Source organism: Cyprinodon tularosa, unplaced genomic scaffold (assembly GCF_016077235.1).
Source record: "Cyprinodon tularosa strain WSP-4 unplaced genomic scaffold, ASM1607723v1 ctg580, whole genome shotgun sequence".
In the NCBI taxonomy this organism is placed as follows: domain Eukaryota; kingdom Metazoa; phylum Chordata; class Actinopteri; order Cyprinodontiformes; family Cyprinodontidae; genus Cyprinodon; species Cyprinodon tularosa.
Window position 1 is genome coordinate 696,947 of NW_024039319.1, and position 18,697 is coordinate 715,643.

At 37.2% G+C, this 18,697-nt stretch overlaps 2 protein-coding genes across 4 annotated transcripts in view; both read right to left on the reverse strand.

Annotated features, from left to right (window-relative positions):
- Window positions 1-2,025, reverse strand: part of LOC119797369 (synaptosomal-associated protein 25-A-like) — a 54,326-nt gene extending 52,301 nt beyond the window's left edge. For both annotated transcript variants that reach the window (XM_038306425.1, XM_038306426.1), the window contains exon 1: window positions 1,872-2,025. The gene's annotated coding sequence lies outside the window, so the exon portion shown is untranslated. The remainder of the gene's footprint in view (window positions 1-1,871) is intronic.
- Window positions 2,026-7,729: 5,704 nt separating this feature from the next.
- Window positions 7,730-15,662, reverse strand: lrrc28 (leucine rich repeat containing 28). Of its 2 annotated transcripts, XM_038306412.1 has the most exons (11): window positions 15,505-15,662; window positions 15,059-15,253; window positions 13,384-13,616; window positions 13,242-13,282; window positions 13,121-13,158; window positions 12,908-13,045; window positions 12,180-12,386; window positions 12,010-12,112; window positions 8,710-8,867; window positions 8,051-8,210; window positions 7,730-7,959 (listed from the first exon to the last, which is right to left on the reverse strand). In XM_038306412.1, the coding sequence occupies exons 3-11, from the start codon at window positions 13,549-13,551 to the stop codon at window positions 7,890-7,892; spliced, it is 1,083 nt and encodes a 360-aa protein (XP_038162340.1). In that variant the 5' UTR covers window positions 13,552-13,616; window positions 15,059-15,253; window positions 15,505-15,662; the 3' UTR covers window positions 7,730-7,889. The 2 variants fall into 2 exon arrangements, with proteins under 2 accessions (XP_038162340.1, XP_038162339.1); XM_038306411.1 differs by lacking the exon at window positions 15,059-15,253.
- Between the last annotated feature and the right edge of the window lie 3,035 nt (window positions 15,663-18,697).

The following is an 18,697-nucleotide window of genomic DNA, read 5'->3' on the forward strand; positions in this document are numbered from 1 at the left end:
AATTAACATTAAATGAACATTTTGTTAAAACTATTAATCATATTCCTAGATCCACTTTTTCTGTTTTCTTTTTCACCTTGATCAAGACTCCTTGCTTTAAGAAATGTGGGCCTTACTGGCTAAATAAGACTTTCTGATTGTAACCACAGGAACTAATGCTGCCACTAACTCCATTTTTTCCCATGTTAGAAAATTCTGCTGGAGCGTTGCTTCCCCCATTCCTCCCCTCATGCTGAGCTGGGTTCTGCTGAAGGTTTATTACTGTTAAAGAGAAGTTTTTCCACTTTATTGTTACCACATGCATACTCATGGGTAGAGGCCACAGCCAAAAGAACATGATGGAAATGTCAGCAGCACTTTAGATCTTCTTAAAAACTGACAAGATGAACCAATTTTCCTCAAAACAAATTTTATCTCAGAAATGTATGTAAATATGTTAGAATCATTCTATTATTATTACTTTTTTTCCTTTCAATGCATTGGTTATTATCATAAGAACAAAAAGGCTTTAAAAGCAAAGTAAAGGTTACATAAAGTAACATTAATACTCCTGAATACTATGATGTTCTCGACGCCAAAAACTATGACAGACATTTTAGTTTAAAAAAAAAAAGGTGTTGTTGTCTTTTTTAATTTTTTTATTTATTCAGATCAATATTTCACAGATTGGGTATTTTCAAAATTTGCTTTTTCATTTTTTTTTCAAATAGATTTTCATTTTGTTTTCCTAAATTAATTTTTTTTCACATTGCATTTCACAAATTACAATCTCTCCTCTTGACATGTGCATTAACCAATAAAAAATGTTGCTAATGTCCAGCTGACCAATAGAAAGGCGTTTTAAATCAGAGGAAAGTCCACCCCCAGACGTGAAGAGAATGTAATCTGTAAAATGCAATTTGAGAAAAATGCATTTTGTAAAACTCAATCTAAAAAAAAGAAATTAAAAGAATAAATACACTTAAATGGATCAACAAGATGTTCATATCTGCATTGCATTTTTTTCAAATTTCCATTTACGAACATTTTTTCTCAGCTTTCAATAATAATGGAACAAAATGCCCTCCATAAGCGCAGTTTTGGTGCAAATGCTCTGAAATCTGATAACATGACAAGCACTGTATCCAAGCAAGCATTAGTGAATGTTTCACACGTCAATATCCACTTTATTGTGCAACGTGACCTTAAATCAGAAAAACTTCCTGGCCATCCAAGAAAGCAATGAGAACCCCATCATTATCCAGTCATTTCTACCTTATCCGTGACGCAACCTTTCTAAAAACAAGCCAAAACTCTCCATTAATGTACATATCAGATGATGACCCACTAGTTTACGGCAAATTTAGTAAATTTCTTGCGTCGCCTATAATATTTTTATTCTCGATTTACACCTAAAGGAGAAGAAGGTCAGTTTTCCTGACTTACTTCAGAATTTTTCATATAAAGCTCCTCCCTTCATGTGAGCCTGTGGTTCAGCTGAGCGCTGTCCAAGGTGCTGAACCAGATTCACTTTCCCCGCCTTGCTTCAATCCTCACTTAATAAAGACAATTTACTCATGGAAAACGCGAAATGGAGGAAAAATAAAATAGGCACCAATGTCACACCAAAGTGACGTATTCTAATTTGTTCATCAGGATTTTAATTAATGTTTATGTAAATAAAATAAAACCTTAACTTGGTCCCGAAAAGTGCCAGAACTTAGAAAGAAAGCTCAAGAAGCGCTTCTCGCTCTCCGCTGTGATAAACAAGCAGCTCCTTACGAACTTATCAAGCCCATATCCAGGAATACTACAAACTTTTATTGTTGTTGTTTTTGCATTTAAATTTGTCAAAATTCGTAAAGGAAAAAAAATGACAGAGTCAAACCTACCTGCTGGACCTTCTTCCTCTTTTCTTTACCTTGTTGCTCAGCTGTGAGTGTGAGTGTAAACCGGATGAAAATGTCTGTCCGCTCCAAAGCTCGGTTTAAAGGACTAACCTCGGTGGAACCACACCATCCTCCACCCCCTGCCCTCCCCTACCAGCGCGCTACGCCTGGCGGATTTATACAGGCGAACTTCCGGTTTGGCTTTTACAAAATAATATGGCAGACAGAAGGTATTGAAAGGTGCTAATTTACCGTGAATTTATAAAACTGTATCTCACATAGCTCTGCAAAGATTACTTTCCAAATGAAAGGAGGATGTAACGATTATAAATCACTGGAAAAAGATACTTAATCAGTGGAGCAGCACAGACACCAATGCTGAAGTCTTTATGGAAGAGTGGCAATAAAAAAAAGAGAATATATATATATATATATATATATATATATATATATATATATATATATATATATATATATATATATATATATATATATATATATATATATATATATATATAACAATAATCAATCAATTAAACATAAGTTTTGTCTGGGAGCTGCACGGCGGAGGATGTTTTTTTTTTTTTTTAGCACTGTTGCCTTGCAGCAAGAAGGTTCCTGGTACGATTCCCAGCCCAGGGTCTCTCTGCATGGAGTTTTCATGTTCTCCCTGTACATGCATGAGTTCTCTCCAGGTACTCCAGTTCCTCCCATAGTCCAAAAACATGACTGTTAAGGTTAATTGGATTCTCCAAATATTCATTATGTGTGAGCTTTGATGGTTATTTTTATGCCCCCATAACTGAAGAGAATGGGAAATGAAAAATTCAATTTGAAAATAATGCAATTTATAAAACTGATTATAAAAATGAGAAATGTAAAAAAAGATAGATCACATTTGAATAAATGAATTCTGTAAAAACAAACAATAAAACTAATCTAAGAAAACACTAACGATGTTACTTTTAAAACATTATTTTGTTTATATTAATATTTAATTCAATTCAATTTATTTATATAGCGCCAATTCACAACACATATCATCTCAATGCACTTTCCAGTTCATAAAATCATCCAGTCAAATTGATTCAAAGTTTTCTATCTAAGGAAAACCAGTTGATTGCATCGACTCATTGACTCGGATGCAATCCCTCACACTAAGCATGCTTGTAGTATTCTACAAAGTATCTTTGCTTCCAACAACATTGGAACAAGTTATTTCTAGAGTTCTCCACTATTGGGGAAATAAAATTATACAAAAGATTAACTTTTTGTAGAAAATTTCAAGAAGACCGGAAACTAAAGAAGGAATAAGTGGCAACATTATTTTCCAACAGGACAATAGTCTCTACATAGAGCCAGTGCTATAGTGGAAATGTTCTAATCAAAGCGTGTTTATGTTTCAGAATGACCCAGTCAAAGTCTAGACCCAAATCTATCTGGGCCTCTGTATTAAGATCTACATATTTACAGTGGCTCTTTGTCCAATCTAGGAAAACACTGGTAATAAAACTGCAAAACAATGGCTGATCTGGTTGATCCAAAGGGTGTTTTAAAAGGGGCATTGAAAGGAGCTGAAAGCAAAGGGAAGCCAAACTTTTCAGACTTTTAGTAACAGGAAAATATCACACTATAGTTAGGAAGACATCGTTACACCCTTTTCTTTCACTTCACAGCTTTTTTTTTTTTTTTTGCTGTAAAATATGATAAGCATGTAGAATAGCAGAAATAATTTTACCAAACATTTCAAAACCCACCAAATTAATAGGATGTTCTTATTTGTGATACAAATAGAGAAAATCGATGTACTGCAGAAAAATAAAGCAAAATTAAAAAAAAAAAATTATTTATTTATGTAGTACAATAAAGTTTTTGTTTTGTGTTTCGTTTTTCTCTAACTCTAATTTATACAGGAAAAAAAACTTTTAAAAAGCAAGAAATTCTGTTTTCCCTTGCAGACTTTTAACCTGAAAGTCCAGCCACCTAATTTCCTGTCTCCCTGAGTTGTGTTTGCCCTCAAAATGGCCGCGCCCTCTGACGTCAGAGGCAGCGGATAAAAGGTAGGGCAGCTGAGCCCTTTTCAAAGCCATGTTGGCTTTTTGCCTCTTGACACAGCTTCTCCCCCATCATTTATAAAAATAAATTATTTATCCACCTAAATCTGACACGTTACCAGCTGGATTAAGGGAGGATTACAGAGAAAAATGAAACTTTTCAGCAAAAAAATATGGTCAATGCAAACAAGGAACCATCAAACAGCTTTTTTACATTCAGAGTCAGTGTTGAAATGACATGTGGCTGCAATGTTCTATCCAGCAGTTTGTCTAAACAAGCGTCTCAAACCTTTAACCTGCTTTTATTTGCATGAACTCAGACTTTAGATATCCTCCCTCCAGCATCAGTTTTCTCTCCCTGTAAACAGAAAGTGACTATTTCAAAGGGAAAAGTCGTTTCACCATATTTTGCCATCTGGCCTTTTCCTTCCCTCTCAGAACATCACAGTGCATTATTTTACTCAGCACACGAGCTGCTAAAGCGTTTAAACACCATAATGTCCAGAGGAAGAAGAAGCGAGGTGATGAAATGCAGACAATCCAATCTTCTCCCTGCATCTCTGTTTGTTGGTATGTGGAAGCCTGCTGATTTTAACACTGCTGTCTGCATAAATGTGAACCTGGACGGTCCTCCCTGTCCTTTAGAGATTTCTCTCTGGTGTGCGCTGCCGTTTGCCCCTGGAGTCCTTGACTTCATATAAACAGATTCATGAATATTAAATAGCAGACACAGAAGGACAAGCTTTGGAAGAGCTAGAGATGGATTTTTCTGGGCTTCCAGCAGCCTCCACATGAGAACAAGATTGGATTCCATAATCACTTCTTTAATAGCACATGAGGTGATATTTTGTGGAATAAAAAATGCCTCCAGATTTGAATTGTTGCTTCAGATTGTGACCTAGTTTTTAAGGGCTGAACATTTAAATGTTTATAAACCTGAGTCTACTGGCTTTTGTGGCTGTAAAGTTATTTATGACGTAAAATATCTGATCACTAATCTCTGTTAGTCCACTCTGGATGTCACTGAAGATCTTAGATAGTTCTTTATAAACGTGAGCTTGGAAAAGTTGTGGATGCAGCAGGATATCTGCACATCTATCCAAAGATTTGGTTTCACCTCACAGATCTTATTCGGAGAGGGGGAGAGAAGAAGTTCAGATGAGTCCTGGAAGGTTTTCCATCCTGCATCCACCAATCTGCAGCTGTTCTCCAAAGACTGTCTCTGAAAAGTTTACACTGGTCTTCTGTGCATCAAGCTGACCCTTTTATTTGTTCTGTTATAATTTTTTTCTTGGTTTGCATAGATCAGTAGTGAGTTCTAAATAATCAAATCTATGATATTTAAGAATAGAAGTGCTGGTGTTTGTGTGTTTTTGTTACTATAATCCCAGAGAAATACTTATATAGAGAGTAAATATGCATGTACTGTATATTTTTACCTGCTTTTTGGGGGCCCTAGTTTCTCTGTGGGTCTAAACAGCTGCTTAGTTTGCTTCTGCTTCGTGTCGTTTATGAACTTTAGAGGATGCTGGACTTCATAGAGTTTTCTTTTGAGTTTTTTTTTTTCTTTTTGTAAAAGTATTTTTCTTCCCTGTGAACATTTTGTGGAACAACTTCAATCCAGCTTGAGTAATTCGTCTGAATCTCTGCCTAAAGCCAGAAAATAATCACTTTCCACACTGCTTCGACTTGGAGTCTGAAGACCGTAGGGATCTTGTTTAAATCTCTCAAAAGCCAGTTTTTACCAGTGCTGATCACTGCTACAGAGATTTTGTTCTATTGGGCTGTAATAATTCAAATAAATATGAAAAGTAGACATCATATTTGATAATTCCAAGACGTTTAGGCTCGATACAAAACCGTAAAGTGTGAGGTCTTTACACTTTAACTTTATTTAAATTTGCATTATTTTTAATGAATGAAATGTTAAAACTAAAAAACAGTTATATTTAATGTTTTGGTCTTATAGTAACAATTTTTCTACATCTCTTTGGACTTTTTTACAATTTAAAGCTCAACCTGATGACGTTTTCCCTAAAACATAAGATACATTTATTGGTCAGAAGAAAACAAAAAACCTGTATGGATATATTTAACAAAGTGTGGATATTTGGTATTTTTATTTAATGTCCCATTAAATAATAAAAAAAAACATTTATCATTAATCAGGTAATTAAATGTCATAAAAAATGTAACTTATTAAAAAATTGATTCGGTTTTTATTTCTAATAAATAGATATATCAAGGGAAGTAATTAGATATGTATATATTTTTTTCTTTTTCATTTTATAGGGGTATGTACTGAGACTGAAAGGTTTCAGTGCATAACCCTAAGCCTCCTGACTTTTGTGGCTTAAATACCCAGAGGTACAGTTTGAAATCAGAGACCAAAAACTGCTGAGTCAGCGCATCTCTGCATCAACAATAAAGTTATACAGCAGCACTTTTCATTGAGTGGTTGGATTTAAAGGTCAGAGAGTTCGTCACTCAAAAAGTAGGAAAGTTATTGTAAAAGATCGAGAAAAGTCAGTTGATCTTTTAGTAACACACACACACACACCATCTTCCATGTCACGACCTCTGCCCTCATAAGATCCAGTTAGTTAGTTTCTGTCCCTGAAAGATCGGTGTTGTCTTCTTGAAGTTAACGGCCCCTTTAAAAATAAAACCCATTAACAGGGTTCCCTACCAAGTGATGAGCTCCATCAATCTCCCTTAATTATCATTGATTATATGAAGACTAATTGGTGACCTTGGATCCTGGAGGCGTTCATGCAAAGCCCGGTGGAAACACTGAACACTAATGCATTCTCAAAAGAAAAACTCACATTTATTGCATCTCTGACAAATAGGACAAAAGTTATGGTCATCAACTATGGCAGTGTTTTTCAATCCTGGTCCTCAAGGCACCCTGCTCTGCATGTTTTGGATGTTTCTGAGGTTCAGCACACCTGATTCAGATGATTGCAGTTCAGCAAAGCCTGATAATCTGCTATCAATTGATAACAGGTGTATGAAAGCTGGGAAACATCTAAAACATGCAGAGCAGGGTGCCTTGAGGACCAGGTTTGAAAAACACTGAACTATGGAGTGATTTTTCTGTCAAAACGTTGTGCACAAAAATGCATGTTGCAAACGCATAAAGCATGTTTCACACAAACAAATCTTATCACTCACAAATAAACATGTTGCACTCAAATGAATCTTATTGTTAACAAATTAAGCATCTATACAGATGATACTTTGATTTGCAAAATACATCAGTTAATCTCCTGTTCACAAAGAAAAACAGAAACAAAAAAAACCCAAAATGCAGTGAAATTATCACGATATGAACACATATACATACATACATATGTGTGTGTGTATATATATATATATATATATATATATATATATATATATATATATATATAGCTTTTAATTACCTGTCAAATTAAATGAGGTTTATAAAATCAAAGATTGCACCTATACTTAAATGGTTAATTTAGTTATGAAGCTAATTAGTGGCGTTAGGCATCTAGGGTATCACATTAATTTAATCTCAGTATGCCTCTATTTTTTTTATGATGCTATTTTCACTCAAGCAAGATACTTTATATGGACTTTTTCCATGTTTAACCTAGGGATACTATTAGTTACAGCTTTTTTAAAAAATACCTGTTTACTCTTATGGCTGCAGTTTTAATTTTAACAGGAGGCTTATAACAAAATAAAGCTGCCCTGCGATGTTGATATTTTAGCCATATTAATATTACAATATTTCCGTTTAAGTTATTTTAATCAGTGTTTTAAATCATATGTCTGCAGTGAGGAACAGGTTTCCCAAAAGTCCATGTTTAAGTGCCGCTATGATGAGAGGCCGGTTCAGTCACCTTAGATCGAAGCAGTTAGTGAATAAGCGCTAAAATATCCTACTCCGCAACGGTCTCCATTCCTGTCACTATCACATAGACAGGAAGTGATGTCAGCCCTGCAGGTCGAAGGTCCGGAGGCAGCGACTGGAGCAGCAGTAGGCCACAAAACTCACCGTCGTTCTGCAGAGGAAGGAGCAGAAAAGTCACAGAGAAGTAAGAAAAAACAACAACATAAAGGGAGAAGAAAAGGGAGGAGGAGGTTTGCTCTGACCGGCGGTGGACTCCTGCTAGCACTGTGTCGCGGAGGGGGAACACTTTGGGATAGATGATGGTGAACATGGCTTGGCTGCAGCGGTGGCAGTGGCCCAGAGGGAACTGTAGCAGGTCAAGCAGGCTCTTTGGGAGGATGAAGGGAGGCAGCAAATGAAGGCCTGAGGGTTCCACACCAGAGGAAGCAAAATGAGTTACAATTACTCTAAGGACTTATTCTGGTTTTATTTACCTCTAGCTGTGGAGTTTAAACTTTAAAAGTTTTATCTAAGAGACCTGAAGAAATGGAAGCAAAGAAAATCAAACTACAACCAACTAACTGAGGGATTGTATTTGAGTCAATGAGTCGATGCAATCAGCTGGTTTTCCTTAGATAGAAAACTTTGTATCAATTTGACTGCATGATCTGGTTGAACTGTAAAGTGCCTTGAGATGACATGTGTTGTGAATTTGGCGCTATAGAAATAAACTGAATTGAATTGAAAAATTAACTACCTAAATAAAAATAAAATAAAAACTAGATTATCTTAAATTCCAAACTATTGAAAGCTTAGCAATAAGCTCCTTTCCAATGGGCTGTACAGGAAACAGCAGCAGCTCAAAGAAGCCAAAGAAGGAGAAATTTAGGCGTCAAACTGAGAACAAAGCAGGTTTCCCCACCTGCTGGGCGCTGATGGTAGACGCCATGCATGGTCCTCATAGCAAGCTCCTCCAGAGGAACCACAGTATCGGCCTGTGAGCCAATCACCTTCACTTCAGCCGGAAGCCCAACCAACGCCTCGCTCAGCACCTCCCCCGTGCCCCCCTCCACGCCGCACCTGCACAGACACGACACACCCAACCCAGAAAAACAGCTCAGAAAAAAAAAATCTACCAACAAACATATATCATTACTAACCGACACATGAACAGCTGCTGTTTTTGTAAAGCAGAACATAAACTGAATCATTAAATCAGCTTCATCTAACAACTGAGCTTAAAGTGGAGCTAAAATACAGAGCTGACAGAGATTATACCAGATTTAGGGATGCACGATATTCAGATTTTGGCCGATATCCGATATTTTAAAACTTATGTAGCCGATAACCGATATCGATACCGATGTTAAAGCTGGACAAACATAAGTAGTCATTGAAAATAGCAGTTTTGTTATCCATTTCTGACACTTTGAAAAATAATATACTCAAATATATTTTCATATGCTGATATCAAATAGATTTTTAAAAACACGGTATCGATCTATTTTACTTTCAAAATCTGGTGAAATTTCATCGTTCTGTTACAAACTCTCGTGATATTTTGCAAATTCTTGTGAGATTTTGTTAGTAAAATAGATCGATACCGCGTCAATATATCAACATATAAAAATATGGCAAAATTTGGTGAATTTTCGGGGGATTTCGTAGCATAACGATGACATATAGCAATATTTCATTAGTAAAAGAGATTGATACGGTGTTTTTAAATGGCAATATATCAGCATATGAAGATATTGGGATATTTTAATGGATCAATATTTTTTCCCTCGTCTTTAGAAGTTTTTAAGTCTGTAAAAAAGAAGTTTTTGAGGAAGAAGTAGTATTTTATTTTATTTTCTAAACTCAGAAGCTGATCAAATATCGGGTTAAATATCGGTGGGGGGGCCGATGTCCGATATTCAGTTTTAAGGCCGATACCGATAGGGGCCGATTATTATTATATCGTGCATCCCTAACCAGATTTGTTCCTGATGTAAACACAAGATATTTGGAGATTTACAAGCTACTTGTGGTCTGTGAACCTCACTGACTGACTCAGTACCAAAATGCATCTTTATGCTCCGTTAGTGTTAATCAATCAAAGAAATTCACGAGCTGTTGTGGTTTTTACTCAGTTTTAGAAAAACCAGCATGTTTAACTTATCGCTCCACAAGTCAGTTTTTCTTCAAATAAGTGCAATTTTTCTGGGATTGAGCAGGTAAGTGAGACGCTTTGCCAGTCGAATACTAAAATAAGAAATAAATGATCTGATCATCTTATTTTAAGATTCCGTTGGGAATTGACCTGCTCAGATTTAGAGCAAACACACTCGTGTCTAGATTGTTTTTGCAGTGAGAAGCTAAGGGGTCAGCAAAGCCAGAGACACGCTACGACTGTGGGAACCTTTTCTACCAAGGATGCATTTTTTTTTTTTATCCAACAAATTTAGCAGTTTTTATTTATTTTTTAAATGTTTTATTCCATAGTTGCTCCCTGAGGAAGGAAGAACGCAACATGAAAGAAAACTACTGATTTCACAAGCAGGAATCATTTTCTGAGAAAGGGACCAAACTAGAGGAGGAGGAATTCACAGAGTCCTTACAGGGATCGCTGGACTCCTTCATCAGACCGATCAGAGATGCTCTGGCTGAATAGTTTCTGCATATTTTCGATATTAATCTGGTGAGTTTGTTTCATACTGACAGCAGTCAATATGTTGCGTACAGTTTTAATGATAATTCTAATCTTCTAAGCAGACACAGCGATACATCGGCTGATTTATTTCTTTTTTTTGTATCAGCATCAATTAATCAGTGCATTCAGCAGCCATGCATTAAGATCACAAGCAATATTTATTGTTGTCATTTTTATCATATAAAAGGAGGAAGAAAATAAATATCACCTCTAAGATTTAAATATATCTGCATTTGTTAAAACAATCAGTATCTGAATCGATCTGTCTCCAGCTCTGAGCTACTTGTTTAGGAGATGTAAAGATGTTCTGCTGATCTTTTCCCATTTAGCAACTTTTATGAGCTTCAGCCATGTTTCTTTTGTTTGTCTCCACTCCTTTCTCTTCAATCTTTCCCCCACGTTCATATCCTCCCTTCATGTGCAACCTATCAGTGACCCAAAGAGACGTTGCTGTGATTCGCTGGTTCGCCGCGGCGACGCAAAGACAGTAGTGATGCTGCATTTTATTGGACAGGAAAAAAACAAACACTCATTGCTTGGGAATCCTTCTGAACCTGCTCACCTCATCCCTGCCTCAAAGGTGCTGGCAGCTCATCTGTTCACCTTCCAGTGAAGGCTGTGGCGTTCTAGTTTTTGCATTCTCATGTATATTAAGTGCAAATAGGAGGTAAATGTTTTTTAAAACTGGTGTCTACGCCCCGTTATGATGTTTAAAAGTTAGCATATCCGCCTGATTTCAATGTCATTCTGAGAACTTTCAGTGTAACCGGCGTCGGTGTTGAAACACTAACACTCAGCTGTTTACTTCTACTAGACTTAAATACATATCAGTGGGATAATTTGTTCAGTATTACAAACAAGCAACGAGTTTGTGCTGATAATCGTGGGCCATATTTGCATGTTACAAATCGAGCTTGTGTAGAAAATTCAGGCCGTGCAGAGGGGCGTGGATGCTAACTACATCTATACACATCCATATCAGAGAGGAGAGCTTCACTCGTTTCAGGCTGGCAGAAGGCATAGAAGAGAAAACTTGATTTCTCCAGGAGGAACTTTGATTTGTCGGCTGATCGCTGCTGAATAAAGTTAGATAGATAGAAAATGATTTAGTTTACGTTCGTTGGAAACAACTAGAAAGTGTCTGGGTTAGGAAAGTTACCCGTAGGGCTGAAACAATTAATCAGATCAAACATGATTTATCGATTATTGAAATAATTGTCACCTCATGTAGTAATCAATTAATCCTTAACAATACTCTAAAACATGCCTTTAGCTGACAGATCGACCCACTTAGAGGAGTAATTATAGCAAAATTGTAAAAAAAAAAAAACAATATGTAAACATTTTGCAATTAGAATAAAAAAGCTTGTATTAGTGTGCTTTATCCAGAACTCTCAAAGTGGAAAAGATTAAGTTTAACCTGGTTCAATTTTGCAAAAAATCTTTTAACGCACCGTTTGCTATTTGATTCGATAAAATAATCATTGATTGATTTGAAAAACAATAGTTAGCTGCAGCCCTAGTTACCCGCTGCAGCCGATGACCTTGTTGTACAAGTAGGAGGGGAGGCCCTTCAGGTCCACGTTGTTATCCACAAACACAAACTGCAGCTCTCTGGATCGGCCCAGATCTAAAAGAGGAAGATGGTTAAAGATGTCCTAAACTCTGCTGCCCATCAGAGAGTTCAGCGCACTGACCGAGTGGGAGGAAGGTCAGGCGGTTGGCCGCCATGGAGAGCTGGTTAAGGCGGTGCAGCCAGCAGAGCTGCCGGGGGACGTGGCTAAGAAGGTTGTGGTCCACTGTGAGGTTCTGCAGGGAGAGGCAGCGATGCAGGCGGTCCGGCAAGGAAACCAGTTGGTTCACCGCCAAGTCCAGGGTCTCCAGGTCCTCCAGGTCACCGATTTCTGCTTGAGGAAAACTTGAATGAGTCTTTCAAGTGCAAAATTCAAACATTCACAAACTTAAATAAATGAAAATTGTTACAACCAATGAAAACTCAATCCTCAGAGCAAATTCCATTTTTTTTTAAGTGATAATGTGACAGGTAACAATTCCTGCTGAACACAAACATTATGGCAAAACAGGAGCTTATGAGATTAAGATTTTAGCTAAAGAACCCTGATGCCACCTGCTGGCCAAGAAAAGCTCTGAGATGGCGTTTCAGCACAGATGAGGCAAAATGCATGAATATACCTGGATATACTGTATATATATCGTTTATTCTTAATGCACCTTTTTCCTCCTTGTTTGCACCTTCTTTAATTACTATGCCAATATGTGACCAGTGAATTTCTCTGCTGTGAGATCAATAAACCTCATGTAATCTAATCTAATCTGAACAATCCAATAAGGAGGTTCCCTGAGATTTTCATCCAAGTTACAGTAAAAAACTTTGTAAAGGGAGTTCTGGGCAGGCTGGTTTCACCTGGAGGAAGGCATTTCAGTTGATTATTGGACAGTCTGAGGAGTCGCAGCGACCTCAGCCGGCCGATTTCTGGACAGAGCATCTGGAGCGCATTGCTGCTGAGGTCCAACGACTGCAGCCGCGCCAGGTTTCCAATGGCTGGAAATCAAAACACTTTCTATATCCAACCTCTGTGAAACCCTTGGACACATGTTTGGACTGTTACGGCCCTACCTTCAGGAATAATGACGATGTTGTTTGAATGGAGGTACCTGGAATTGAAAGGATAGAAAGTCAACGAAACAGAAAACTGCATCGAAACAAAAATGGCAGAGCTTCTTAGAAGACCACTTACAGTTCAATGAGATTTGGGAGCTTCTGAGCGAGATTATCAGGCTGATGAAAACAAGGAAGAGGCAGAAATCAGATGTAATCTCACAGGAAGTCAACATAATTTTTTCATTTTAATCCCAAATGGTTGCGCTCTGTGAGGATACCAGTGTGGTGAGCGAGTTTCTCTTCATGTACAATCTCTCCAGAAAATGCAGTCCTTCATCTTTTAGCAGCTCTACGGGGAAAATGTTCAAATTCTTGTAGTTCAGGAACAGGTTTTTGTGGCGCTCCTGCTTGGCCATGAATATGGTCTCATGAAGTTCAGTGGCCATTTTTAAAGGGAAGCTCTCCCCTCCTGGGCGGGGGACGCTGTGTTCGGCTACGGCATCACTGTCCCCTGAAAACAGTTTAATAAGTCACCTCATTAGAAGGCTCTCATTTACTTAAACCTTAAAAATATCAAATGAACCATCATTTCAATGAATACAGCTTGTAGTGAATAAAAACTCAGATTCACTTTATGGGAAAATTACAAAATTATGTCAAAGCAGCAAAATAATTAGTTCATTTTCATTTTTTTGTATTCATCCAAAGTTTGAGTTCATCAACTACACCAATATATTGTGAGTAAATATCTAAACGATGTTAATGTTTTCATTACATTTATTTTAAATAAACAGTCATTTAAAACTAAATGTGAATAAATCCAGATTTTTACACCTAAACGACAAACTCCGGAAAACGTAGTTTTCTGTCACGCTGTTGGCTGTTTTCAATACTTCCTCATCCTTTCAGCATCATCATGAAAAAAAGGACCTTAATTTTGTATCATGTGAGAAAAACTTTCAAAGCTGAAATTATAGGAGCCGAAACAGGATTTAGGAACGGCTGTTCATTAGAGAAGCACCTATAGTTGAATGTGTTTGTCGATTCATTTGTGCATTCAGCAGGAATACCTCTGTTTGCTCTCCATTGTTAATGTTTTGGTGGATTTATTATAAAGTTTATTATAGGTTTAAATTGAGTCTTGTGTTATTTTTATTATAGATAAAAAATAAAAACATGCAGCAAATATTTGGGATCGGTTAAATAAAACTATCATTTATCTCTTTTGTTGGCGCTTTGATCGTGTCTCGTTTGGACCACAGTAACAGTCGTTTTGTCTCCGTACGGTTCAAGATGCAGCAGAAAGACTTCTACAAAAGACCAAAGGAAGAGATCACTTCTGTTTTGGATCCAAGCAGCATAAATAATAAAACGTTGATCTTGACCTTCATGGATCTACATGGAGCAGATCAACAGTATTTGATGGCCTGATGGCTGATCAATAGGGGCGGGTATTTAGCAAATATCATGATAAGTTTCTGGTCATGATAGGAATTTTAATTTAATGTCAAAGTGATAAATCTCCTTTTAATTTCATTTTTCTCTATTAAGGCATAGATAAATCTGAAGAATGAGGTTACTATTAGACCTTAAGCGATATAAATCATAGTTCGGACTCATTTTAAAACTAGAGATGGGGCTCTGGCTGTCCTTTCTCACTGTGCTCTCGCTGCATGATCTCCATTGATGGTTTTAGAAAACAACAAAAGACATTTTTAATATAAGCAGGCTTGTAAGTAGAATTTACATGTAGCTTTAGTTGGACTGTGAACACTTTGTGATTCTGTTATGTGTGAAAAGTGTTATCAAAATACGCCTTACTTACTAAAATCAATTAAATAAAGCAAAAAAAAAATAAAAAATCACCATCAGATCAGTAAAGATAAAAAGAGGAAGAACCGATCTGATAACCAGGGGACGACTAAAGGGTCCAACAAAGCAGCAAATCATTACCTGATCTAAACAGTCAGTCGTCAATCAGAGGATTGAACTGCTAATCTTTCAGTCTTCGACTCTTAATTAAACAACAATGAGAAGATGAAGCTCCAGGCTGATATATTCACTCCAGCAGGACTTTCAGCGACTCAGCTGAAAGGTCACACATCAGGTCAAATATCAGAAACTGTCAGATTCACAAGACTGGGAAATCTGCAGACAAGTGGTGATGGAAAGGTGAAAACTGCACACAAGTAAAAAAGTTACATCATAATGGTGATCTAAATGAGTGGCGGTGTTTTCTTTTTGCATGTCTGTTTGACTGAGAGATGGAGCGATGAAGCAGGAGATTCAATAATACCTGCTGGATATGGCTGCTGTTTACTTTTTTACCAACGGCACGTAGCCAGTTTGCTAATTCCTTCCTATCAGAACTTCTTGTTAAATAACAAAAAAAAATTTACCTTAGAAATGTGAAAGCATTGTGAGGCACTACAACCGTCCAACGTTTCCTCATCATCGTCCTAAATGCGTTTACGAGCTGGAAAGAGCCAACCACCCGAACAAGAGGCTGCTGGTTAGCAACAACCATCAGCCGTAAACATCATGACGTCACCGCGTTTTCTTCTCTTTTACGTTTCGTGGTAGAGATGGCGCCGCGGCTGCTCTGCTTCCCCCTCCTGGTAAACAACGGAACTGCACAAAATAGAGCCGTTTACAGTGCTTTGCCAAAAAAAAAGGAAAACCTATGAAACTTTATTCTGCTGGGATTTTTTCTATAAGCTAAGATCAGTATCAAAATAAACGTGTGCATAAAAGCACAGTTGTGTACATATTAGTCAGAAGTTGTGCATAACAAACATTTGTAAACTCATAAAATTTGAAATCTTATGCAAAACATTAATCATATAGTTTAGTTACAACTTCCATAACTAATGAATACAAATTTCACGTTTAAATTTGTTATTTATTCTTCAGGAACACAAACTTCAGCGGCTCTTTGAGAATACAGATTTTTTCTTTGAGAATACAAATTCACAACAGTGGTATGACATCACGGTTTCTTAGATCGGAAGAGCTTTATTGATCTCACAGCGGAGAAATTCACTTGTGACATATTGGCATAGAAGTCAAAGAAGGTGCAAACAAGGAGGAAAAAGGTGCATTAAGAATAAACAATAAACAATATATATACAGTATATCCAGGTATATACAGTATATCAAGATAAATAAGGATTAAGGTGCAACTGTACATGTATCGCACACAATGAAAAACAAAATCAAAATAAGAAATAAAGAAATAAAAAATAAAAAATTAAAATATGTGCAATCCAGATTGATTATATACAGGTGGATTTACTTTTACGTTAAAGTGTAGTAGGTAGGGAGCAATGGTGAGGTAGTGGTATGACTAATATATTCACATATATTGCACAGTCAGCATGTTGCACAGAATATTGCACAGCCAGTAAATAAAAAAACTATAATATAGCTGCACAGTGGTTTCTACAGGAGTTATTTTGGTTATAGTGCATTATTATAGAGTCTGGTGGCAGCAGGTTCTTACAAACTCCCTTGTGGTGCAAGACGGCTTGTGATAGATAAGGAGGTTTGGGTCTAAAGCAAGATTCCGGCTTTTGTTAAGGTGTGCCTTGCAAAGGAAGATTAAAGAGTGTGGACAGTGCGTCTCTAAAACAGCTGAGGTAACTGAAAGGTCTTCAGACGGCTCCTGAAGGCTAGAGAACGGAGGTAGTTTTCTGTGGTCTCTCTGGTTATATCCATTGATAAATAAAAGATCTCTGACTCCTGTTTAATTGTGTTTTCTTTTTCTCTGTCAATCAAATAACCGTTGGGAAGGTGATGTAGCAACAGAAAAAAAAAACAGTTATTTCAACTCAACACAGCCATACAACAAAGCATGTAATAATATAATACAAATATGAAATTATGAGTGAGGCTGACCAAAAACAAAACAAAAATGATATGAACTGTTTAGCTTTATTTCTTGTGGTGGTAATTTTGATTGGTTCTGGCTAGGTTGTTATGAAAATTATCAGATGAACTAGAACTAAATGTGGAGCTCTGCCTTATACAGGTGCTGGTCATAAAATTAGAATATCATGAAAAAGTAGATTGATTTCAGTAATTCCATTTAAAAAGTGAAACTTGTATATTATATTCATACATTACATACAAACTCATATATTTCAGATGTTTATTTTGTTTAATTTTGATGATTACAAATGACAACAAATGAAAATCTCAAATTCATCATATCAGAAAATTAGAATATTACTGAAGACCAATAAAAACAAAGGATTTATAGAAATGTTGGCCAACTGAAAAGTATGAACATGAAAAGTATGAGCATGTACAGCACTCAGTATTTAGTTGGGCCTCCTTTGGCCTGTATTACTGCAGCAATGCGGCGTGGCATGGAGTCGATCAGTCTGTGGCACTGCTCAGGTGTTATGATAGCCCAGGTTGCTCTAATAGTGGCTTTTAGCTCTTCTGAATTGTTGGGTCTGGTGTATTGCATCTTCTTCTTCACAATACCCCATAGATTTTCTATGGGGTTAAGGTCAGGAGAGTTTGCTGGCCAATTAAGAACAGGGATACCATGGTCCTTCAACCAGGTACTGGTAGCTTTGGCACTGTGTGCAGGTGCCAAGTCCTGTTGGAAAATGAAATCTGCATCTCCAAAAAGTTGGTCAGCTGCAGGAAGCATGAAGTGCTCTAAAACTTCCTGGTATGTGGCTGCGTTGACCCTGGACCTCAGAAAACACAATGGACCAACACCAGCAGATGACATGGCACCCCAAACCATCACTGACTGTGGAAACTTTACACTGGACTTCAAGCAACGTGGATGAAGTGCCTCTCTTCTTTTCCTCCAGACTCTGGGACCTTGATTTCCAAAGGAAATGCAAAATTTACTTTCATCAGAGAACATGACTTTGGACCACTCACCAGCAGTCCAGTCCTGTTTCTCTTTAGCCCAGGCAAGACGCTTCTGACGCTGTCTGTGGTTCAAGAGTGGCTTGACACAAGGAATGCGACAGCAGAAACCCATGTCTTTCATACGTCTGTGTGTGGTGGTTCTTGAAGCACTCACTCCAGCTGCAGTCCACTCTTTGTGAATCTCCCCCACATTTTTGAATGGGTTTTGTTTCACAATCCTCTCCAGGGTGCGGTTATCTCTCTTGCTTGTACACTTTTTTCGACCACATCTTTTCCTTCCCTTCGCCTCTCTATTAATGTGCTTGGACACTGAGCTCTGTGAACAGCCAGCCTCTTTAGCGATGACCTTTTGTGTCTTGCCCTCCTTGTGCAAGGTGTCGATGGTCGTCTTTTGGACAACTGTCAAGTCAGCAGTCTTCCCCATGATTGTGTAGCCTATAGAACTAGACTGAAAGACCATTTAAAGGCTTTTGCAGGTGGTTTGAGTTAATTAGCTGATTAGAGTGTGGCACCAGGGGCCATCAATTTTGAACCTTTTCACAATATTCTAATTTTCTGATATGATGAATTTGAGATTTTCATTTGTTGTCATTTGTAATCATCAAAATTAAACAAAATAAACATCTGAAATATATGAGTTTGTATGTAATGTATGAATATAATATACAAGTTTCACTTTTTAAATGGAATTACTGA